Source organism: Bacidia gigantensis (assembly GCF_019456465.1).
Source record: "Bacidia gigantensis strain McMullin 20006 chromosome Unknown contig_246, whole genome shotgun sequence".
Lineage (NCBI taxonomy): Eukaryota > Fungi > Ascomycota > Lecanoromycetes > Lecanorales > Ramalinaceae > Bacidia > Bacidia gigantensis.
Window position 1 is genome coordinate 1,321,039 of NW_025408602.1, and position 24,042 is coordinate 1,345,080.

General features: G+C 50.9%; 9 protein-coding genes across 9 annotated transcripts; 4 read left to right on the forward strand and 5 right to left on the reverse strand.

Moving 5' to 3' along the window:
* Positions 1 to 597: 597 nt before the first annotated feature.
* Positions 598 to 1,950, reverse strand: KY384_006037 (uncharacterized protein; the record flags this gene model as incomplete). The annotated part of the gene is made up of 1 exon (XM_044814533.1): positions 598 to 1,950. The coding sequence occupies one exon, from the start codon at positions 1,948 to 1,950 to the stop codon at positions 598 to 600; it is 1,353 nt and encodes a 450-aa protein (XP_044668683.1).
* An 872-nt stretch (positions 1,951 to 2,822) lies between these two features.
* KY384_006038 (uncharacterized protein) lies at positions 2,823 to 3,628 on the reverse strand (the record flags this gene model as incomplete). Its single annotated transcript, XM_044814534.1, has 2 exons — positions 2,823 to 3,200; positions 3,263 to 3,628. The coding sequence occupies 2 exons, from the start codon at positions 3,626 to 3,628 to the stop codon at positions 2,823 to 2,825; spliced, it is 744 nt and encodes a 247-aa protein (XP_044668684.1).
* An 841-nt stretch (positions 3,629 to 4,469) lies between these two features.
* KY384_006039 (uncharacterized protein) lies at positions 4,470 to 5,753 on the forward strand (the record flags this gene model as incomplete). Its single annotated transcript, XM_044814535.1, has 1 exon — positions 4,470 to 5,753. The coding sequence occupies one exon, from the start codon at positions 4,470 to 4,472 to the stop codon at positions 5,751 to 5,753; it is 1,284 nt and encodes a 427-aa protein (XP_044668685.1).
* A 1,580-nt stretch (positions 5,754 to 7,333) lies between these two features.
* On the forward strand, positions 7,334 to 9,396 carry KY384_006040 (uncharacterized protein; the record flags this gene model as incomplete). Its single annotated transcript, XM_044814536.1, has 2 exons — positions 7,334 to 7,827; positions 7,878 to 9,396. 2 exons carry the CDS (start codon positions 7,334 to 7,336, stop codon positions 9,394 to 9,396), a joined length of 2,013 nt encoding a protein of 670 aa, XP_044668686.1.
* Positions 9,397 to 10,161: 765 nt separating this feature from the next.
* Positions 10,162 to 10,773, reverse strand: KY384_006041 (uncharacterized protein; the record flags this gene model as incomplete). The annotated part of the gene is made up of 2 exons (XM_044814537.1): positions 10,162 to 10,299; positions 10,519 to 10,773. The coding sequence occupies 2 exons, from the start codon at positions 10,771 to 10,773 to the stop codon at positions 10,162 to 10,164; spliced, it is 393 nt and encodes a 130-aa protein (XP_044668687.1).
* Positions 10,774 to 12,229: 1,456 nt separating this feature from the next.
* Positions 12,230 to 14,152, reverse strand: KY384_006042 (uncharacterized protein; the record flags this gene model as incomplete). The annotated part of the gene is made up of 1 exon (XM_044814538.1): positions 12,230 to 14,152. The coding sequence occupies one exon, from the start codon at positions 14,150 to 14,152 to the stop codon at positions 12,230 to 12,232; it is 1,923 nt and encodes a 640-aa protein (XP_044668688.1).
* Positions 14,153 to 16,852: 2,700 nt separating this feature from the next.
* Positions 16,853 to 18,303, reverse strand: KY384_006043 (uncharacterized protein; the record flags this gene model as incomplete). Its single annotated transcript, XM_044814539.1, has 3 exons — positions 16,853 to 16,994; positions 17,128 to 18,164; positions 18,223 to 18,303. 3 exons carry the CDS (start codon positions 18,301 to 18,303, stop codon positions 16,853 to 16,855), a joined length of 1,260 nt encoding a protein of 419 aa, XP_044668689.1.
* Positions 18,304 to 20,037: 1,734 nt separating this feature from the next.
* KY384_006044 (uncharacterized protein) lies at positions 20,038 to 20,985 on the forward strand (the record flags this gene model as incomplete). The annotated part of the gene is made up of 2 exons (XM_044814540.1): positions 20,038 to 20,497; positions 20,555 to 20,985. 2 exons carry the CDS (start codon positions 20,038 to 20,040, stop codon positions 20,983 to 20,985), a joined length of 891 nt encoding a protein of 296 aa, XP_044668690.1.
* A 1,193-nt stretch (positions 20,986 to 22,178) lies between these two features.
* Positions 22,179 to 23,512, forward strand: KY384_006045 (uncharacterized protein; the record flags this gene model as incomplete). Its single annotated transcript, XM_044814541.1, has 4 exons — positions 22,179 to 22,234; positions 22,365 to 22,399; positions 22,561 to 23,102; positions 23,153 to 23,512. 4 exons carry the CDS (start codon positions 22,179 to 22,181, stop codon positions 23,510 to 23,512), a joined length of 993 nt encoding a protein of 330 aa, XP_044668691.1.
* Between the last annotated feature and the right edge of the window lie 530 nt (positions 23,513 to 24,042).

Here is a 24,042-nt window from a genome sequence, read left to right on the forward strand (position 1 = left end):
TCAGGGGGGTTAAGGGAGGACGAGTAGGTAGATTTCGTTTTGGCGGAGAAAGCGGAAGAAGTAGGTGTTGATAGGGGAGATGATCGAAGAAGTGAATGAAGGTAGGAAGAGAAGGTAAATAGAGAATGAATAGGGGTTAGCGCGGTCAGAAGTAACAATGACAATAATCAGAAGCAGGTAGAGGATCTTTATATAGATTTTTGAAAAAACAATTTCTTTGTTTAGAATGCGTCGGGATAGCAGGATATCTTACGCGGAGTAGAGATAGAAGGCGTTTTTTGGTTGGCACAAAGAAATTGTGCGTCAACATTAACGACACATAGGATCTAAAGATCGTAAAATGCGCTGTCTCTCATAAACAAATACAGCTGCTTTTGCAGCGGAAGTAGCGACTGTTCACGTAGATTAGACTCGCACTTTTATAAATCGAAAGTGCTGTACAAAATCCAATGGTATCTCTCGCCCGAAATCGGTCCAAATACAAGGACTGAAATTTGTAACTCGCCACCGAGCGCCTTCGCTGCAAGATTATCAAAATCGTACTGATACCATTCAAACATAGATCATCTATCGTCAAAATCTCGCCATCTGCGCAAATCATTTCCCGCCCTGCTTCCAACCACTTTCTCTCCATTGGTGAGTGACTGTTCTGATCACCTCCTCCCATTCTTCTGCCACGTATCTCTTTGTGATGTCCCTCACTAAGGCTCCCTTTAAAGCTCTGTCGACCGCCCTACCTGCCATACTCCTGCTGGCTTGGTGACCGCCACGCGCAAAATCCATTGGTCGTCCTTCCAGGACCATAGCAGTCTTCTGCGCCTCCAACCTTGCACCCGCGTACGGTGATTCGCCGGCTGCAGCAAAGATGAGTGTGACGCCTAATGCAAAAACATCGGACGCGAAGGTCGCAGTGGCTCGCCCTCCACCATCCATTCCATTTCTAGGATGCAGGATCTGCAAAAGCTCGGGGGCGGTGTAGTCTGTTGTGATCGCATTGACCTCATCGTTGCCATTGAGGCCAGTAGAAGAATCCAGGACATGTGAGGATGAAAAGTCACAGTAAAAAGGCGTCAGACTCGAACGTTCCGGATCCTCGGATGCGCGTAAAAGGATATTCGCTGGCTTGATATCACCGTGTACACAACCCTTGTCCTTGAGGAACGCAAGACCACTGATAAGAGACAAAGCCAAGTCTGACCATTGAGAAGCGCCAATTACGGGGTCGAACATCGTTGCGGTAGTCAATGACTGGTGAGCAGCGGCTTTGGCATGCACTTCTAGATTGAGAGTTACAGCGGTCATGATTATGGAGGTTTTCGCCAAATCAAAGCCATGGAATGGAACTAAGTAGTGTCGGGACCGAGAATGCGAGTGTAGGTATGTCAGTATTCGTGCCTCCCTTTCCAAAATCTGTTTTCCGTCCCGACGTGAGAGCACTTTCACAGCCAGTAAGCGGCTTGACGCAAAGCTCGCCGACTGCTTCTCGGGCGTGGCAGGTGGCGTAAGGAGCGTCGAGCATTTTCTCTGATTGATATCACTTCCCTCACTAGCACTGTATACCGTGCTCCAGGCTCCATGGCCAAGCTCATCATTCAGTTGATACTCTTTCCCATACGGTAGCGCTGTTTCTGGAACATGTGATAAGGGTCCAATATCCTCGCCGCTCTCAATCCACTTGCCAACCATCTCGGTCGGGTCGACGCCTAGTCCTGAGCCAACTGCTAGCATCGTCTTCAACTGCTCCGTGGGATGCTCTAGTAGTCTTTTGCTGTCGATGCTGACTGAAAACCTCTTTCTTTCAACGTCATCCTTTTCGGGTGTGGTCGGAGGGGTGAGAACACCCATTGATTGTTGGATTGACTGGTATGAAGGACACTCCACGGCCTGAATAGAATCGCCCGGTTTCGGAAAGGATCCAGAAGTCACGAGTACAGACGAGGAAGAAGCCATTGTAGCGTGAAGAAGCGAGAATCGATAGCTGACGTCCGGCAAATGATGGTTCCAACGCGCCTGTGTTACTTTCTCATGGCAAGGTTGTGCAACGGGTGGAAAGGCAGGAGCTACGGACTCCGACTCGGCCAAAAGATGCCTCAGAGGATGATTGAGATGGATCAGCGGCGAGATACATTAAGCGCAGCCTCCGCATTGAATGTCATCGCTGCGCAAGCCTGACTTGCAGCGCCAGGTAAAATATTGGTGCCATCAGTGGGTAATTCGGTGATCAGATTCGGGAAGCCGGTGACGGGGGATCCTACAGATACCCTTAGATATATATGTATATATATATATATACACGTCGAGCCTAGGGTTGAAGTTATTACTCTCCAGTCGCGGAAGGTTGCAGGGTCGCTTCTAGAAGGAGCGCAGAGGGGGAAGTATTGAATATGCTTAATGAGATCATCTGCCACCTGAGGGTGTCGCACGTGGGATGCCTGACCAATCAAAACTAATGGCTCTAGTTGACAAACTAAAAGCTTAATTTCATAAGGTATTAGTCAGCCCCATATGTCGATTGATATGCCCACACACCCGCCTTTTGTGCATGTCTTCAAAGAGTACTCAGAACCATCAATGATTGTTGGCATGGCTGGGAAGACCTCAAAACTTATTTCTGTCGATCGCAACGAATGTGTGATGAAGGATGACAATCATGCTCGGGCTATAAGAAAATTACTTAGAAAGAGCTGTCAGTTTGTCTTACATTCCACATCACTTCGACAATGTAGGGACGGATTTTTGCGACCTGTTGAGGACTACTCACATTCTGCCCATGGACCCTTTTCACTGGCTGATCCCTAGAATACCAGGATAGTGTCAGGGCTTCAAGTTGCGAAGCCCCCGTTCGCTCGCAGAACCTGGCCTGTCACCCAGCTACTCTTACTAGAACACATGAAGGCTATGACATCGGCAATTTCATTCGGCTCACCAAGCCGACCGAATGGTATGTTGCTTTTGAGACCGTTTAGAACCTGCTCGCTTTTGCCTTTCATGAACAGGTCGGTTGCAGTTGGGCCAGGAGCGACCGCATTGACACTGATGCCCTTTGGAGCCAGGCTTTTGGCCAGAAGTCGAGTCATCTGATCAATCGCTCCTTTTGTGCTATTGTAAAGCAGGTATGCTGGTGACACTCCCGAATAAGCGGTAACAGAGGACGAGAGCAAGACGATGTGGGAGCCCGGAGCCATATGAGGGGCAGCTTTCTAAACTTGACTTGAGCCCTGCATGTCATTTGAATAGGAGTTGCTCGATGGTAAGCACTTACTTGAGCAAGGAAGAGAGGTCCTTTCACGTTGAGGTTGAATGTCTTGTCGTAGTCGGCCTCTGTTATGGAGGCAAGGTCGATCATTGGCAGTAAACCAGCATTGGCAATTGCAACATCGAGCTTCCCAAACTTCTCCACAGTAGCTGCAACCATTTTCTCGACTCCAGATACACTGCCCGCGTCGGCTTGGACGGCTAGAGAACGTTGAGGGTCACCAATTTTCGCGATGAGTGCATCGGCGGAAGCTGAGTCACTACCATAATTGACGACAACACTTGCACCTTGGCTAGCTAGATTCAGGGCAGTAGCAGCTCCGATGCCCTTCGAGCCCCCAGTAATGAGTGCAACTTTACCGGCGAACGCCATTGGGAGAGAATAGGTAGGCTTTTGGTCGAGCGAGATAGAGAAAAAAAGGGAAAGTGTGTTTTTGATTCAATGGTAGAGATATGACGAAGCTAATAGGATTTTGGTGTTCGGAGAAAGCAGCAAGCCCAAGCATACAACACTGCTCTGGAAGGCGTATCCGCTCTATTTTATACACTCTCCATCCATTCTGCGCGACGGATTGTGCATTGCCACGTGGAAGGCGTGATACTCCTAAATCCGCCCGACACCATGGATTGCAAACATTCTCTGTATCTGATCCGAAGCATCTGGGCGTTTTTGGCGCGATTCTAGATTTTACGTGGGGTTGAACTTACCCATATCAATATACGAGTAATAGATCGGCCCAGACTAGCAATGTTTCCGTTTCCTCATTGGTTGCGTTGGATCTTGTTAGCGGCCGTCTTTATTTCTGACACTCCTTTAGTCAGCATCCAACAACTGCAACCTGCATCTGCTTTACTTTTACTCCACCATCTCAATCTTTCTCTACCGTCGGAGTCATGGGATCGGAGTACTGTATGTGGATTTAGGACGGACGTCGGCGGTATCTTGTCGAATATACGGAGCTCTGAGGCGCAAGACTCCGTTCGCAGGACCCTGTCGTACTGAGCAGATAGAAGTCTAGGAAGATTCGGTTGCTTGTCGTCATCCGCGCACTTGCCCACTTTGACCGCGAATGGCTCCATAACACTTTACTTCTCACCAAATCTGTTGGTGTAGTATCTACTTAACCATTGGTCCTCGCTTGTGGAAATACCAAAATCTTCCCAGGCTTGGACATGGCCATAGCGTTCTCCATAGCGAAAATTCAAGAGTGAACATGGCTGATAACCAACCCTCTTACATCGACTACGAAACATTTTTGGACCCCTCTTTTTCGCCGAAGGCATTCGCAAACTCGCTTGTTCTTACAACGAATGACCCGTTAGATATATCTGTAGACCTTTCGACTCCTCTCTCAAAAGTCCTTTTTGACGTGCAAGAAATTGACACGCACATCCACACGTTAGCTACTAGATCTGCACTACCGCTTCTCGAATATACCAGAGAGCAAGACGATGCAGGTCAGAAAGTGGTCAAAGAGGTCGAGGCGCAAGTCGCGAACCTCGCAAATGGCTATGAAAGGTTGGAGAGAGAGGTCATTCAGCGATACGAAACTGCAAACGAAGTTCGAGTGACTGTAGAACGGCTCTGGCAGACCGTGAAGATTGGCCGCTCTGTTGGACGATGGCTAGTACTTACAAGGCAGCTTGAAGCACAGATGAGTGTGGCCAGTCCCAGCGGATCATCGAAGAAGGAGGACCATCGAGCTATGGTGCGTGCTGCATCAACCCTCGTGACTATGCGAAAATTGCTCGCAGCCTCAGGAAAGGGTCAGGAAGGTGAACATTTATCGCAAGTAGACGTCGTGGTCAGTCTGAGGTCCACGGTCTTGCACCCCACGGAAAATCTCCTTCAGTCTCAAGGACAGCAGATCATTCGTGAATTTGCCATGTCTTCTCTCACGTCAGGGCCTACAGCCCCCACAACTTATGCACAATCTGAAGAAACGAAGGCAAGAACCACATCGGCGCTCCTAACACTACATCTACTTTCTCCACAATTGCAACTTGCTGCTCTTCAAGCTTACTTACGCACATCTCTCACTTCATCATTGGCCTCTACCACTAGGGCCCTGACAAATCTTGCAATCTTGGACCGGACTCTTCTAGAAGTCTCAGCACGATGTCAGAATATCGTCGCTCTAGAGTCTCTGTTGGAGACCGTCAAGCCTTTTGCGGAGACAGGAGAGGAAGGCACAGCTGATAAAGCTGACACGAACTTTCTAGAGCCTTTACTTGCTTCATTAGATACATCTGCACTGCCATCCTATTTTTGGCGAAGTCTGGCCGAGGGATTGTCTGGCAGGGTTTCAGACCTTGTATCAAGAGGAGGGGTCAATGCAAGAGCTCTGAAGAGCCAGAAGGATCGTATCAAGGATAGTATCAGAAGCTGCGTTATCAAAGGTAGTCAAGGGCCTGCTGGTGGCAGAGGCAGAGACAGAGCATGGGAACGAGAAGCGGCGGTCATGGTAGGGAGCGTGGTTGGAGCATTAAGCCGGTAGGCATAAGCGACTGAGTTCATTACACGGATCGGCCATTATCCATGGCCTGTTTTGGCGTGTCGCGGCGCGTCTTGGATGTCTGCGAGTATGCTCGACCCCAACAATTATAGAGAATGAGCAGGGCTTTCCTTTGGCTCGTTTGCCGCCGTCAAGAAAGGCGCGGTAGACAGCAATGGTACATGGCATTCGTCAACTCAGCCAATTGAACGAAGCATCGAAACCTGTTCCGCTGTTGCAGGCTTACCTCTTCAGGGACCTCTCACTATACAGCATGCGGGGCAAAAGGAGCAGGATGAAATGCAGAATGTCATCTGACCAGTTCCACGTTCGGAATATTTTGCTTCGCGCCAAGAGGTAAATGCACTAGGGAGGATATGCCGCAAAAAGCGATGCAGACAGGAGACAGGAAGGGAGGTGCCTGGACGGCTGGGACGGGGCCTTCTTTTGGGGAGGAAGGGAGGCCCTTGCAGCCCTTGCAGGTCTCTCATGCACGTAAGATGCTAGTCTGCGGCGAGCGTGGGTTCGAAGACCTGAAGGCCATATGCGGTCCAGTCTGTTTGACCCCGCTGATCCAAACATGCCGCTTTGCCTACGAGTAGGTGGCTTGCTCGGGTTCGCTTTACCGCCGAATTTGACCGGTTCTCTGCTTTGGGGGGTTCTGGTTTGTGGGTTGAGGGCAGAGCCTGCATCGACGGAATTAGCATCATGAGCACTGTGTGATACGGAGAAGTACCACACTGTCACACTTTCCGCTATAGTCTTCCCAGTAGCCTCGATCGCTGAACAAGGAGCCAGTCCGGTCCATCCCAGTATCATCTCTCCCCCTCAGCCTGAAACGTGGTCATAATGCCATGATTGTTCGCTCTGTCTTGGTCTCACTGCAGTTCAGAAACCAGATCTTAGGTCTCCTGTTCCAGGGCGCGATAGGGATCAGGTACTAGGTTCTAGCGGTGAATGAGCCGTTTGAAAGGAAGGGAAAGTATGGAAATGGGTTTAATGGCGTAGCGACTTGTGGGTCTCCTCCCTGCCACCGCTAGTCTATGAATTGCGTACATCCCTCGTCCCTCCTTCCCCACCAAAGACTCTCACTACTCCGACCTCACCGTCTGCCTCGTCATCCTTTCCCGGCAGATCAGATTCGCCTACCGATCATACCTGCTCCATCATCGAGAGGCCTCTAACATACTTTGGTTTCTGCCTGCCCCTACGACGTGGCTCAGACTTGCTCCTCAATCCTCTAACCTCTGAAACACCTGACCCATCCCCTCCGCTTCATCGCGCCACACAGCCTCAAGAATAGATTTGCAGGAACAGCCGGCAAGCTGGGACCCATCTGTCCTCGACCTCGTCATCTTCTGCAGAGTCGCATAACCACGAGTCCCCACGTGCGGTGGGAATAGACTCCAATCTCCGATCTCCAAATCTCGACGACAATCTTACTCCTTGTCGAGCGCCTAATCACTCCTGAGTCCATGACTTGATTCAAACTCGTTCGATCATCCGTCGCCCTTACCTCATGTGTTGTGCGACCGCCGGCAACGGAAAGATAATACATATACATGTCTCCATAAGTCGCCACTATGACTTCGGTGCAGTCTGTCAACGTTGGCCTGGGCTTGGCCGACTACTCAAATGAAGCCACAACACCTACCACTCCTCGGGCCCCCGTAGTGCCCACGTCGCACGCTGCCGCATCTCCACCGAATGATAATGCTGGCGGACTGGGCTCGAGTACACCTACAAACTTGACTTTCGCCGGAATTAATGGCCAGCGACCCCTGCCCACTTCTCCTTTCTCGGGCTCTTTCTCTCCACCAGATCGCCAGTCCGTCGATACTGCAGTGGAGACTTCAAACAAACGGGATTCGCAACTGTCCATCCAATCGAACGAATCCCAAGATGTTGAAATGGCGGACTCGGACGGAGAGGGTGGTGAGATCTCAGATGGCGAAGGGATGGGGCCTGACGCAGCACGAGGATCCAAAAAGAAGAAGGGACAAAGGTTCTTCTGCACAGATTTCCCGCCCTGCAAACTTAGCTTCACTCGAAGTGAACATCTTGCGAGACATATAAGGTAGGGACTCTTGCCCGCTAGGTGGCATTCGACACTGACCTCTGCCCTAGAAAACATACCGGAGAGCGGCCATTTCAATGTCATTGTTCGCGTCGATTTTCCCGCCTGGACAATCTTCGCCAACATGCGCAGACTGTACACGTCAATGAAGAGATTCCAATGGGCTCACTAGCTGCAACAGGCACTCGTTTCCAGAGGCAGATCCGCACAGACCGAGTACCGAGACCGCCTGGCAGTCGACCGCGCGCGAATACCGGTGGTAGTAGTGGTAGTATTCCTCGCGGCCACAGTCGTAATTTGTCCGCATCTAGTGTTGGCTCAACGGCCTCCACCATCAGTAGGGATGATGGAAGGAGAAGACCCGCACCCCTCATCATGGCAAATGATCCTTCGAAATCAAGACTCACTCTGGATGTGCTGAGAGATCAAACTTCAACCCCTCCGGGACAGGGATCGTTCTTTCGAGACGAGTCTGAAGGGTTGAGCACGCCTACCTCGACAACCTTCTCCACCGGAGGAAACAGTCCTGGATACGGCTCCTCGATTGGGTCTCCTGCATCAAATGTCAGGAATAGCGGGTATTGGGACGGTCGGGGTCATAATCGCCGGCTGTCAGTCCCGGTTGGGCCAATGCCTTTTCAATCACCCCAGAGCACCTCGTACGGCTCTCCCTATTTGAGCCCCCTGGCCTCATCGCAAGCATCGAACTTTTCGAACCTTAGTAGCTCGTTCGGAAGTCCAACAAACGTAGCCCACACTATCCAGTCTCGTGAGGCAGCTGAGATGGAGATACGACGACGGACATGGCATCCAACTCCTCACACATATACCAACTATTCCCGTCCAACGGCTCCGAATTTTTCGCGTCCTGCAACGAGCGGTCTGAGTTATCATCAAACACCCGATGCGCCTCATCCTTCATATTCCCACAACGCGACCGCTGCGGCAAGCCAATCGCAGCGACTACCCGGGATCGAAACATTCGACCAGGGTCCTCTGAGATCAGCAGCATCTCCATCTCGAGGTCCAACCCATACTCAAGCGGATCCACCGAATCAGCCACCTTTGTATGCCGGGTCCTCTCCCCAGCCGCATCCTGGGCCGAGTGATAGGAGAGGCCATGCATCATGGGATTTGTCTTTACATCAGAATTTGACAAAGCTGGATCTGAAAAGTGGAGGTACGCCTCAAGAGTCCCAGCCGTGGACCCCACAAACCCAGCAATACGAAGCAAGACTTTCTGTTGATGGTGCAGCCCCGAGTCTTCGCCCAGCTCCGATCATCCACCAAGACACCATGAAACGTCCTGCTGAAGAACTTGATCACCCGTCGCCCAACCCAAACAGAGCAAAGCGACAAGGATGGTATGCTGGGCCTCCAATACTTTCTACTACGTCGCACCCACGAGCCTCTCCTGGTGAATCGACAAGTTCTGAAGGGATTCCGAAAACGCCTTCTGGTCCCCCACTTGAGCATCACCCATCAATAGTACATAGCAATGGATTTGTTGAAACAAACCCCCCGCGATCTATTGGCGTCGCTGAATCGCACGTAAGAGGTGACTCCTGAATCATTGCAATATGGAGCGCTGACAGTAGAGCTAGGTCATGCCACTCGACAGACCACACCACGCTTCTTGGCCTCTCAACGGCCAACATAGGCCTCAACAATATAATCAAGCAAAGGACACTGAGATGACCGGCCTGGATGCTTTGGTAGCCGTTGCTACCAGCCAAGAGAATGCCGCGCCCAAAGCGTGAGCGTGTATAAGAAGGTCTTCAATTCTTGGAGCTGCATTATTACCGCCTTTTGAACGAGTCATTTGCACATCATGATGCAAAGGTGACAGCAGATCACTTTACGACAAGAAACGACGAGACGTGAATATACGTAAATATTTGCTGCGAAGGATACCCCTTAATGAGAAACGAGCTGAACAAATCTGCTTTGCTGCTTTGGGAGTACAGATTTCTAGGGAGGGCTTTATATTGGTTTATACCTGCTACACGGTCGCTCAGATATGCATGAACATTCGGCAAGCGGGGCATTGAGCGTTCGTTACCAATGATACCACTGGAGGAATTTCAACCGGCGTTCTTCAGTCCATTGTATGCTGTTTGGGATCTTTTGAGAAAGTACACACCCTCTGATAAACATCCCATTCGGATGCGAATCGTTGTCTGAAGATCGCGAAATATGTACATGAACATTTTTAAAGAGTCTGATGCGAGAAATGAGTTTTAGCCGTGCTTGGTCTTCGACACGCTCGCCTGATGCCCTGTCGCCGCTATGCGAGTAAGATTTTCAAAAGGTTCTGCGAGCCTGATTCCCTGGTCATGATGGTGGCTTCCCTCTGGGCAGATTTGGAGGTAACTCCTTGTCTGATATCTTTTCTGCGCCTTCCTTTGCCAGCTTCTCCAGTGTAGTCTTCTTGTTATGTTCCATCACTCTTCGCTGTTTGAAGTAGGTGACCTATACATCAGGACGTCAGCTGTTTCCATTCCTTTCAACTCGAGTATCCTAATGCGCTCCCCTTGCTCATGTCTAGCACCTTTTTCCACTCATTGCCCAGCTCCATGTACCCCATCTTTCCCATTTCGATTCCATTTCCTATTGAGACACCCTCTCCGTGAACAACGCCACTTTTGCCGAATCTCTCAATCCAAAACAAAGAAACACAGGTCCACCTACCCAACTAGCCACGCACTCTCTCCCCAGCTCTTCATCTTCCTTCCCACATGTCTTTCTCGTCCGATCTTTTTCCTTCAGACTATCAACAATTCCATTCTGCTCCAGGCAGTCGAAGAATCGATCTCGCGCCTCCCAGCACCGTTTCCGCGATATTCGGTCTGGCGCTATGTATGCGCCGTCTGAGGAAGGTGTTGGGGGCTCGTGTGCGGGTGATGTAGAAGAGGAATCGGATGATGTAAAGGGCCAGATAGCCATGGACTTGGATGTTGGCGGGGTATGGGGTGATAGGTAGTAGAGAAAGAGTAGTGGGCGGTGGCGTAGGTGAGATGGGTGAGTGAAGGTCGGGAGGGTGTATAAAGAGTGGATAACGGATTATAATAACTGTATCGACAATATCGAATGTTGACAGTCCATTCTGTTCAGCGATCCAGAGCTTGAGATAAAATCAATGCAATAAATATGTTTCGTTCAGTTTCCTCTTTCGGTCGTTTTGCGGAGAGCTAGCGGCTTCGCAGAGCTAACCTTCTGTCATCTCAGGCTCCGAGCATCCTCAAATCTTCAAACATCCTCTATCGCATGCGCCCATGACCTACAAATCGCGCGGCATAGCATGCTAAGTCATTAAACCACTACCATCCCTCTCCCTCAGTCGCCGCCATGAACACGACGCCCAAAACCCACCTCCTCGGCGGGCCTCTCTAATTCAACGACCCTTTCTCCTCCCACACACCATGCCCCGTCGGCCCCCTCGCCCTTCCTACATTCTCAACACGCTTTCCCCCCTCCGTATCCTCACCCAGATCATCCTTCTCCAAATCCTCTACTACATCTCCGTCACGGCCCTCACCCTCTTCACAGCCTTGACTGCCGGTCGCATCTTCACAGTCGGGCTCATCCTGGACTGGCGGACAGTGAGAGGGGACACCGCGATGGGGTGGACCATGGGCGTCGTATGGGGGGTTGGCGGGGGAATAACTGGGTACGCCTCTATCTAGTTACGATCCACCTGTTTGTTGGAGGCAGAAACACTGACGCTTGGCAATGGTAGCATCATTCTACTTCTGGTCTTGATAGCTCGCTCCAAACTCGTCCCTGATTTCGTCTTCACCCTCCATTTCATTCACCTTGTGGTAACGAGCACGTACACAAAACGGATACCCGTCAACGCACTGTGGTGGGCTTTGCAGGCAGGGAGCGCGGGTGTGATGCTGGCGGGTGGGGTGTGGAGTTGTCGGTGGAGGGAGCTGAGGCCAATGACTTTTGGTGCAGCTGGTGGTGGTGGGAAGGAAGCTAATGGGGCCGCGAGGGGGGAATACGAGATGGTTTCGACGGCCGGCACGGAAGATGCGAGGGGAATGGAAGGAAGAGCTTGAAAAAGGTACGACGAGTAGAAGTAATGAGAAGTGATAAGACTTGAATGTTGAAAAAGATACCCGAAGGCCATCTTTACGGATTTGAGTCTTCTCAGTCATGTCCTTGATATCGATGCAGAAAATCCGCCATAACCACACCACTGCTATGGATCGTGTTCAACTTTAAGTACTCTCGAGAATGATGCCCCCCTCAACAGACTCAAGATTGTGCGACGTTTCGTAGCATCTCTCGAGCCACTAATATGCGAAATGATGTTTTGCACGCTATGCTTGGCCTCTATTTTCCGCCGAAGTATGCACGCTCAAAAGCAAATGCAAGTTCATTACGTTCCGCATAATCAGACCTTAAAGCCGCGGTCGAGGATGTTGATCGCCCTTTTGTCTTCCGTCAACCCCGATTTACTGCTAGCGATGTCCGGCAAACCTTCTTTACCATTGGGAGCCTCCGGTGGGCTTTTCCTCTCCGGTTTCTGCAAATAGCTGGAAAGGCCGTTAGGAATAGCGCCGTTTGGTACAACAGGCATGCGATTCTCGCTTGGGTTTTGAGGGGTCGAGCCATTCACCAACGAATTGATGCTAGGTATCGAGCTCGCTGGAGATGGGTGGTATCCATTTGGCTGCACGGTACCTCGACTTCGACTTTCACCCCCTAAAGTACCTGGCATGCTTCCTGCTGGCTCGCTGGGAGGCCCATTGCGTTGGTGTGGTACTGAAGCCACACCCGTCAGCTGTGGATCAATAGGTGTTGATGCGTTCGGTGCTGGTTGCTGCTGATATTGAGAAGGCGGGGTACTGCGATTGGGTTGAGGAGGTGGCAATGGACCAGGCGGATATGCTTGGGGTTGCGGAGCATTTTGTTGAGCGGTGGGTGTAGACGATGGTTGAGAACGGGATAAAGTCGGCGGATGTTCTGAGGGCGGTGGACGCTGATATCGCTGATCGTGGGCTGGGCCAGGATACGCTTCTCGAATTCCGGGTGGATATGGACTTGGGTGCTGATAATTGGGTATTGGACGCTGACGAGCGTCGGGGGAATTGGTTTGCATATTCTGGTTCTGCGATGGCCTAGAGTCGGGAGGTGTCGGTGGGTATCGTCTAGTGTCGTACCCTTGATACTGGAGATGCGGCTGTGGCTGCGAAGGTCTCTGATCGTACGCTGGGGGAGGGCGGTCTCCCGATTGCGAGGCCGAATACTGTGCGGATTGAGAGTATTGCAAAGAAGATTGGCCATTGGCTTGACCAGGCGGAGGGGCTGCGTAAGAGTGTGGGCCGTAAGAATAGCCTTGATACTGGTACTGTGGATGAGAAGGTGGAGGTTGGTTCCACCCATAATTTTGCTGTTGTGGCCATTGTGGTGGACCTTGGCGAGCATAACCTGCCATTTGAGGAGTAGTAGTATAAGGTGCGCCCGCCATTGGGGATCGTGTCACAGCAGGAATGTTCTGATGCTCATGGACTGTAGACTCAGGATACATGCCTTTGGCCGGTCGAATGTGACGGAGTTGAGGGTCCGTAGACGGGCTATTTAATTGTTGAGATGCCGGATGAGTCCGAGAGTAATAGCTGATCAGATGCAAGTGGTTTCCAGAAGAGGTTGTGATACTGAATGATTGTTTCACTAAGCCGTCGGGTTTATATCTGTATCCATCCGGGCCCTCCTCACCAGCGAGGTCGATATCCGATTCACTGCCATGGGTGCTTTCTGGTGTCCGACCCGCTCGCGCCAAGGCTGTGACTGGCGGAGGATATCCATTCCCTCCACCTCCGCGTTTCCCTTCCATTTCGCGGTATGTGAGGAAACTACCAGAGACTCTACTGGCACTCCATGACTTCCCATCTGTCCATCTTCTCATCCCAGCTTCTCTCTCATCCCACACAAACACCGAACCTGACTTGATCGATTGCCGCTCCTTCTCCGACAGCCGCCGCTGTACACGCGGGAGTAACCCGAGACGACATGCTTCAAAAAGAATGATGGCGTCTGCTGGTGTCCGCACATGGCCGTGATAGGTTTCCATGTCGGAGCTGGTGTCTGAGCTAAAGGTGAATGTCTTCCGCGAGTAACGGGGTGCGTATTGAAGGTCCGCCTCGAGTGGATGTTTGCGCTTCAGTGGATTCGTTGCCGCTTCGACCGCCAGCGGGGTAGCTAGTTGACGATGAAAGCCCGTTTCGAATGGCAATGGCGGAAGTTGGATTCTGCTTCTCGCCATTAGCTTTGATTGAGACTCTGTCGTGACCAAAGGCCTTGCAACCAAGGCCATAGACGTTGTTCGACATGAAAAAGAAGTGGAACATTGAGGCAAAAAGAGACAATTCAAGCCAAGCCGATAGAAAGAAATACCAAGCAGGTGAGAGGCACACAGCCACCAGTAAGTTCGGAGATGAAGCAGCCCAGGGGAGCAATTTTTAGGTATTACAAGCTTCAGGACCGGCGACTCTTTGGAAAGTATAGCTGCTTAATTGGAGGATGACACTTACCGCAAACTTGCCCCGAAGCAGTAACTCTCGAGCCTCCAGTCACCAGATAAGGTACTTGGTGGCACGACTATCGAAGCTTGGAGATTATCCTCGTGTAGTCTCGGTGCATCAGCATTGGTTTTGGCATGAGTGGTGCGGCGAGGTGAGATGGGATGTTACAGATGACAAGGGCGCCACGAATAACAATTCCCTAAAGCCGTATGGTCTAATCGGAGTAAGGCCTCGAGCTAAAACAAGGTGTCGAGAAGTCAGAAAGAAGGATTCCGGCGGATATGTTGGGGGAAGAGCCGGCCACCGGGATCAATGCCAATACTAATACCAGGTAGTATGGTAGGGAGGACCAACAGTTCGTGACGGGACGATATTAGGTATTTCTAAGGCACCGGTGCCGAAGGGGGTGGGTGTCTGCTGCTGGAGATGGGGTGTGTGTAATCTCGAATGATGATCGGGTGGGTCGAGCCAACCCAAGACGGAACTTGGCGTGGTTGTTTTTTCTTGCGAGGAGAAGGCGAATCCAACGTGGTAAGTAGTAGTAGTGTGGTGTACAGACTACAGAGGCAGGGGCGAGGGATATGGGTGATTAGGGGAAAGGCTATGTTAAGGGAGTTCTATTAAGATACGCCTCTAAATTGGCGCTCCTAACTTAATTCCACGAGCCGTCCACCGAGACGAGGCCGAATTTAAGCTAAATCACGTAGGTTGTTGTGTCAAGAGCTTTGTTCGTCTTGGCGTCTCGCAACGACTGCCAGGATGGTGCACCAGTGGACCTTAGCCCACGATAGTAAGCGATACTGGACGATGGTGGGTGCTGCACGGCGCTGATCCAGGATCTTGGCCCGCATAGGGCAGATGTGAATCTCGTCTCGTCCGTAAGCTCGAAAGTGGAAGCCAAAAGGCGGCAGCAGAAGAGGGCGAATTACGAAGGTCAAGATAGCCGACCAGGCGTCAAGGATTATTAAAATCGCCTTCTCTTGTCCTGGAGTCCTGTGGGCTCACGAGCTGTGGGGAACCACAGCTGTACCTCCGTCTGATCGAATCTCGAATCTCCTCAGGGTCTTTCCAGGGTTTTCCCTGACATCAGCAGCTGCTGCTGCGTGTCGTTCGACCGCACCCTTTCGGCGCCTAGTTCTACAACTTTGCTGACATCCAGCTGTGTGATCACGCTTGCCTGCCGGATCCTACAAGGGTAAATCCCTCGCTTGGCTCATGACCAGCCTTCAGCTATCATTCATACATTCAATATCCCACGCGTTACAATGGGCAGGGCAGCAATTGCTGGAGGAGAAGGAAAATCCGTACTACACAGGATTACGTATCCTTCCGCAGCCCGCTGGGTAGATTGACCCACCGAGATTTGCCTTCATACCAAGGCTTTCTCCCCGGTATGCTTATTTCTATCTGGACTGCTTGGCTTTTGTTAGTTCCGTCTCGGCGAGTCTCAGTCTCTTAGACTCACCCTTCGAGGCCAATCAGCGATCCTCGCCTAAGCTACTCGCAGATTGTTCGTCATGGTTGGAGATTTGACATTCAGAATCCTCCGCATCCCCTTCTCCCTGGATCATGACGGGGGCAGTCTCCTTTAAGATGTACATGTGTCAGCAAAGGTCTCAACTGCTGGAGGACAAATCCAACCAGGACACTGTTTACATAGCAACCTTCAGCAACACTGCATTTATCAAGAATCCTGAGGGACCTCAGGCGGACAAGCCAAGCACGTGCCGCAATCGGAATTCCGGCAAGATCGCGAGAGAATATTGTTGAACAAGGGGGTGGGTGGGTGGGTGGGTGGCCTGGCTTTGCGATGGGGGCGCGGTTGGTGGCAATAGGCTACATGGTACTAGGTCCATTGTAGTGCTACCTTGTTTTTTAAGTTGGGCTGCTGAATTTGGGTTCGGCTGCCCGGAGCAATAAACATAAATCGACAAGATTAATACATCATACATGCGCCTTCACGCGACCCTGCCGGTTACGCTACCTGTCTCTAACTTTGCGGTCTGGGATGATGATCCCACCGGCACAGTCAGAGTCAGACTGTACGAGAACAACAAGATTGGAATGCAGACCGCCTGGTCCCCTCTTGCCTCTCGAGGAGATCATTGGAGTTGCTTCCTTCGACCAGGATCATTTGCTACTCTGTATGTAAGACTCCGTCTCCGTCTCGCGGTCCCGATTGCAATATCCACAAGGGAGACATCTTACTCTGCGACATGCAAAGTCATATCAGGCGACCCATAATCACTACTCCCCGTCCTTGTTGATCCTGTAGTACGTAAGACCAACCGATTATCTTTCCATCCTATTTTCCCGAGACCAATCGCATGATCATCCACTGTTACAGCTGGCCAAGCTTCCTTGCCGCAATCTTACGCGTGGCAGAGGTATGCATAAACTGCTTTAGGCGACCCGCTGAGAGTTAATCATTTCAGCTAGGCCAAGCAGCTACCCGGAACTTCGCTGTGGGTTTATTGGCACACTGCCTTGTACTATCCCATAGCTCGAGCCTTCTCTTCACGGGGACCTTCCTGGCTACACACGGCGACACGGACTGGTGGAATGTCGATGAGTCTAATATCAAAAACATGCTGCATGTGATCCTGGCTCCAAAGCGCATAGTAAATGGAATTCCTGGTCTTAGCAATCACATCGCCCAAAATAGCGCGGCCAAGGCGCAACATCTTTAATGTTATCCAGGCCTGCAAGATAGCCCAAGAACCGATCCAGACCAAGACCAAAACCCCCATGTGGTATGCTTCCGTACCTTCTCAAATCAACATACCAGTCGAGATTGCCGGAGCCAGGAGAAGTCGGCGCGTTCACACCGTAGGACTGCATAGCAGAGAGTAAGGCATCTAGCCGATGCTCACGTAGCGACCCGCCCACCACTTCACCAGATTCGGGCAGCAAGAGATCAAAACATGCAGCAGTCGACATGTTGGATGGCTGATTACTGTCCACGGACGGTAGCATGTAGAATGGTTTGATAGCTCCAGGAAAATCCGTGACGAAGACGGGGCCTCCCATGCCGAGCTTTCCAGCAATCCATTTCTCATGCTCCAGGTAAAGTCCTGCCCATGAAGGCTCATATTCGAAATGGGCTTCTCTTGTTCTTGCTGCATTCTGAAGGAGGTTAACAGCGTCAGCGTACCTGATACGCGGCCATGACTGCTGCGCAAGCCGGCCCCATCGAGCTCCGAGGTCTGTCGTCTTATTGTCCTCGCGACTACGCGATGCCTTGTTCGTCACGCCCTTGAGATCGTCAAGAATAGAAGTCTCAAGAAGATCGGTGACCAGGGTCTTTAGCATCCTCTCAGTGAATTCCATTACATCGTTGAGACACTCCGTCCGCATTTCAGCTTCGAGCATCCAAAACTCACTGAGGTGTCTCGGGGTATCACTGTTCTCGGCTCTGAAGGTTGGTGAAAGGGTCCAGACTCGAGGGTGGTCATTTATGAATGCCTCGAGATGGAGTTGGGAGGACACCGTTAGGTGCTTTCGTGATTTAAAGAATCGATCAATACTCTTGTGGCTGTCAACGTCCCGTACATCATCTGCTTCTTTCGCATGCTCAGTCACTTCAAAGACTTCGCCTGCACCTTCACAATCAGAGGACGTGATGATCGGGGTTTGAACACGAATGAACTGCTTCTGCCGGAAAAAGCTTGATAAACTGTAGTCCGCCTCAGACCGTAGACGTGCTAGTACAGCGTTCAACGGCGTCCTCAGTCGTAAATGTGGGATGGTGCGGAGGAACTCAGGGCTATGATATTTCTTTTGTATGGGGAAAGTCTTGTAGCTCTGTCAGAAAGGCGATTATACAAGTCCCACAGATGCGGGCAGGAAAGATGAGACATACCTCGTCTGCCTTTCCCAGTACCACGACGTCCTCCGCATGAAGCTCTTTCAACTGTTTCGCGGTTGGGGGGCAGATTGCCATGTCCCAGTGATGGCGACAGATGCACCTGTTTGTAGGCTGTCAATGTGCGGTGAATTAGTGATGATCTACGAATGCAGCAAGCTTGTGCACGCACCCCTTTGCGAGCGACGGTTTGAGTATTGCTTGGAGAGTGTCAATGGTAGATCCATCTCCGATCTCAACGAATGTATGACTTTTTTGTTGCCTGACAGTACGTATATGTCCAATGGCAGTGAGTCGCTCCCCTGCTTGGTCGTTCAGAGTCGACAATATCCACGCTATATCGGGACTAGAAGTTCTGATGCTAAACAGGCGTGAAGGGAACGTGCTTCCGATGGTCACCAGACATGGCATCTTCACGATCGCCGGCAGGTGGTGGCGTTTGGTGCGCCATAGCATTTCTTACGGTCAGTGATAGCGCACCGCCTCTGACAGACTTGCAAAGTGTGCAACGCGCACCATTGATTGATTTCGGCGGTAAGGGCAAGCCAAAAGGCGTGCATTATTCTAAAGCGGTATAGCGCGTCGGCCCCTCCCACTTCGCTGCCTCCAATCTCCTGCATTGGCTTTGTGCTGGCTTGGCTGGTCTTGCAACGAGTACATTATTGACAGGCGAGAGACTACCAATAAATGTCATTGCGAGCCATTGAAACGGAACTCGCGATTTGCGGGAGAACGAATGGTAATTTGTCATTTTGGTGGCTACAGCCCCTGCGTCTTTGAGACAGCAACGACCAGATTGCCCTTGCCCCGCAATCCTCTCTGAATTTGGAAATTGCACGTCCTTCCCAGAGACGATACCAATAATAATTGAATAACATACACGGGGGGGAATGACCAGAGTGTCCCGCAACGCCACACAGCCAGCGCTCAAGATACTGTTCTGAGGATTGATGTACCAATGACAGTATTTCCGCCAATAGGGAGGAAACAGAGCAGTGAAGTCGCCGCGGCCGCTGCTATTTGATTCACTCCAAATAAGATTAAGACGTTGTACGAGGGCCAAGATTGATTTGGGTGAAGCATCAAGCATGGCCAATTTAATAATGTCAAATTGGGCAGCGGACAGCGGACAGTGGACAGTGGACACACGATATAGCGTGCCTCGACCGCACGGAGCGATCGGCCTAGACTCTGGATCTCGGCCGCACGTTCAGTCGGCATCGTGGCAAACTGGCAAGCCACCAGATCTCACACTACCATGCGCGGCTATCTCACAGCACTCGATGAGTCGATGTGGCATCCCCCCTCCTTGCCCCTCCCATTGGCCGCGATGGCCACGATCCCCTCTAGTCGACCTTAGTGGCAGGACTCACATACCTCATCAGATCTGAGACCCCTTCCCCCGAGATCTCGCGTATCGTACTGTCATGATGCCTACTGCTGTCTCAGGCCAGAGGCATCTTCTAGCGATCTGGGCAGTCGCTACTTCTGCCGCCTGCCACCTTATTGGAAGCCGCCTGCTGTGAGCTCCCAGCTATTTGACTAATTTGCATCATTTATTTTCCTCCCCACAACTTGTGTACGAGGCACCTGCTTTCCGCCCACTACGGTCTTTCTTCCATGCAGCTTCCATCCCCAGCCCTACCATTCACTGCTTTCGCTTGAATCTACCCTTCTGGCTACTAGAGTAGCGGTATGCTAAAAGTCGGAGAATTAATGCATGGCCAAAGCCTTCACTCCCGCACCGTTTGCAGTTGCTAGAAGAGAGAAGCCCTTTCTTCCTCACACACTTCCACTCCTACCCTCCAAGACATGCCTCAGGCCAAAATCAAACCATCCGATATAGCTGCGGAAGCGAAGAGGCATTTCATACCACTCATCACACAAAAGTATCCTCAATTTCCCGCCCGCTCGACTCTGTACCCCGACAGCGCCAACCTCAAGAATGTAGGCCAGCACAAAAAAGACAACAAGCTTCGAATCGCTGTCCTGGATGGCGACCCCGTTGATGTAGCATTAGAATGGCATGATTCGAATTTCAGCGAAGGTAGTGCCTCGCGCTCGAGCTTGGCCGGTGCTTCCATTCCCGTTGTTAATATGGCAAACGAGAAACGAGCTGGAGGCGACTGGGAATCCGGTCTGATTGCACCGGAAGAATGCCTTTGCAGACGTTCGACACTCGCTCAAGCATTGGTAGCACCATGTTCTCTGTCATCCAAACAAGCGCACTATCCAATCCGGACCACAGGAGGCATCTATTCCCCCTCGGTCGGTATGTATCCTTTCTGCCTCTTTTTGAACGCAGTACATCCTTGGCTCATCTCCATAGTTATATTTCGTTCAAGCTCTGGTAAAGGCTATGCGGCTTTCAAAGAATTCAAAGCGCTCCCCGTCATCTCCGTAGCCCCAGTTCGACGACCGAAGCTCGATGAAAGTGGGATTAATTACTCCTTCAAGCAGGAGAAAGATATGATGATGGAGAAAATGAGGACAATCCTTCGAATTGCCATGATCAGAGGGCATTCGGACCTCGTCATGGGTGCATTTGGAGTTGGCTATGGTTTCCGTAATCCAGCTGTTCAGGTTGCAAAGATGTGGAAAGAGATTCTCTTACACGAGAAAGAGTTCAGCAAATGGTTCTCAAATGTCGTGTTTGCAATCGAAAGCACGAGTGGGACTAACAAGGACGGGACAACAGATCTCGAGATTTTCAAACAGGAATTCGCGCCTTCGAACATCAACGGGACTTCCTACCGATGACGTGGCAGGCCTCAATACCGAGCGGCAGTATGATTGACACAATTAGACTTCGAAGAGCAGCTGAGCGATGAAATCACCAAAAGCTCTTTCTCACCTCTTTAATTACAAGCCATGGACCATCTGGCCAAGATCATTAATCACACTTCATGCAATAGAGCCTCCTCAATCAAGTGAACAAAGCTCTCAATCTTTGACAGTTTTTAAGGCGATCTTTGGTTGGTCAGATAATTTTCCTACAGAAGCAGATGGCCGCTGCTATCCCGGTCCATTCGATATTTGAGGTCAATACAGGTCATATCTCCATGCAAGGCGGGCGGCTGCGCGCCTCTTCTCTTGCGTCTGCAAGATACTGCAGGAGCCAAATCTTGCATTAGCGCTCGATTCTGTGAGACTTGTATACATTTCGTCGATCATTGGCATTGCAAAATTGCCATCGCACAGACTCGGGGGCTGAATCATTAGTGGGGCTCCACGGTAGTCCCTTGCCATGGTCTGCCAACCCTGCATGATTTCCAAAGAGTGGCTGATGGCGAGGAATCGGCAACCGGCTATTTACTACCGTCCAAGCTCGAGACGCTCAGACCTTCAAGCGACATGGGAGACCCTGCGAGACCTCAGAAGACACGAAGGCTAAACCTTTCGCCCGGTATGATATCGCGATTTTGCCACGAAGTCCTGAAGCATTGCAATCGCCGGCGAAAGATGAGCCTTGTCCTGAAGCTGAATGTTTGACATCATTCTCAGCAAGAAGACCAGGTAGCCTGATTAATAATGGGAACAAGAATATGACCGGCATAAATCTTTCTCGTAAAACTGGTTGCATCTTGATGTTTGTCAATCCTAAATTCCTTATGCGTGAACGGCCAAGCTTGAAGCAGGCCTTTGCTCACCAAAACCCAGAAAAGCAAGCACAGCGCCTGAGCAGTGAAACGATGAAGCTTGGTTTCTGCTGAATTTACGCCGAAGGGGGACGCCTTATGTAGTATCACCGCCACCACCAATGACCTGTGATGATGGGTGATGTTGAAGGAGTGTTCCACCGCTTGGCATTTTTCATATCAGATTGTACATGATACTTCACCAACCCACATTCACTCCTTGAGCAATCAAGTCCTGCTGTCACTAATTTCTTTTATCAATTCTCTGGCCTCGTAGCCGTCCATTCTTTAAGACCTCCTGCGTATCATCCTACCATGAATCTGTTCATAGCACTGCTTTTGGTAGCGACCGCCTTTGCAACCAGCGTGAAGTACGTAAAAGTTGCTCAAGAAGCCAGCCTAACAATATCTCCGAGCCATATCAATGATGTTCAGCGTTGCCTTTGTCAGAAGCTTACAGTACAAATAGCTCCCAAGCTGGCTGTAGTGTCACCTCAACAGTCTACGTGACGAACATAGTCACGGAGACCGTATTGGTAAGCCACACTGGTGACGTGTCATATGTTAAGACTCTCTTGTTTACAATGAGGTCGCGCAAAATCAGGTCATAAACATTACCCAAGCTGCATCCAGCAGCAACACTCAAGGCGAGCAGAGTCCACGGATAGGCAGAATGATGAAGCTGACAGGATTTCAGCGGCTGCAACCGCACCGGACGCGTATTTTGCCAGCTCTGGCAAGCTATACACTGGACACGGACCTGAAGGCTGGAATGCTACGACACTTAGAACAATCAAGAATTCAACAGCAGCAGCTAGCTCTGTCGAGCGAGCATCTGCCCTAGTCTCCCCCTCGACTGTTGGTAATCGAAACAAGCGTGACGAGAAACCCATTGTCATCACTGCAACGATCAATGGTAAGGTGGTTTCGTGGGAGACCGATCCTGAGAACCTTTTAGCAGCACCTGCGGCACCTGCAATGGCAGAAGGACTAGCCTCGTCTAGCGTTATCCCAGTGAAGTTACAAGCCTCTGCGTACCCCATCTCAAGTCCATTTCAAGGTGCCATACCAGAAGCGGCTGTACAGACGGCCTCAACAGCCACAGGAATTCCCTGGCCTTTTCCCATTGGTCCAGAGCAGGGTAGCAGTCCAGAGGGCTTCTCTTCGCCAACATCAAGCTCATTCAGGTCAACAGCTTCTCCACCTTGTAATGAGAAACAAGTAGCATCTCTAGTCGACGTAAGAGGTGTCTTGGAACATCTGGTCATGCTGGCTGACGAGGCAGACAGTTTGATGATTTACCGCAATTCACAGTCTCAGATGATCCAAACGACCAAGACGTTCCACCTATATTCAACCCATATCGGAAACTATATTTTGACGATCACTTTGGGTATGTGCCGCCGCCTTCAGACCCGTACCCACCACGATCATCACCTCAGCTCGCCGTATATCGGGTATCAGGTACAGCTACGGACGGGTCTCCTAACGCAGGGCTTGTGACAGGCGGATTCGGAGCTGGACCTCGTGCCGCGGATAATTCATATTGGTACGTTAAGTCTTCAAATTCAACTCCTCGAGGAATCCAGGTCGTTGGCCCTCGAGACATGGTTCAAGGCTCTTTCTTCGACCCGAAATGTTATGACTGACTTGATTATGGTACTTAGGTTCAACCCACGGTCCGGCTATTTCGGATGTACAGATGGGAGCCTGTCTGTATGTCTTTTGACCATCAATGTGACCTTCGGAGGACAGCAACTTGAGCCAAGAACACGAACCAGTCGACTCCCTCCCTGTCCTAATTTCAACAATTGCTCTTTGACTTACGTCGAATTCGACTCAGAGCTCGTCGGTGTGAGCAGCATCTCGATCTCTGCAGCGGTTGGGGGAAGTTGCTCGATTATTACGTGGATGACGTGAGTATCGATTGGTACAACAACAGCTGCGCTGCACAGCTTGAACGAGCATCATCCGAGTAAGCCAATCATCCTTAGCTACGAAAGGATAGCTCACGCTGGTGACGAAGCCTATAAGGTTGGCTTGTGGAAGTTGGCTAGATGCAACTACCCTTTTCCATAGCATTTCGGCGATTGCACGTGACGAAGAACTTTCCGCATCCGGAATCAAATATTATTATTGCATCAACGAGAGAACTCTCTGCATAACCTACGCTCAAGCG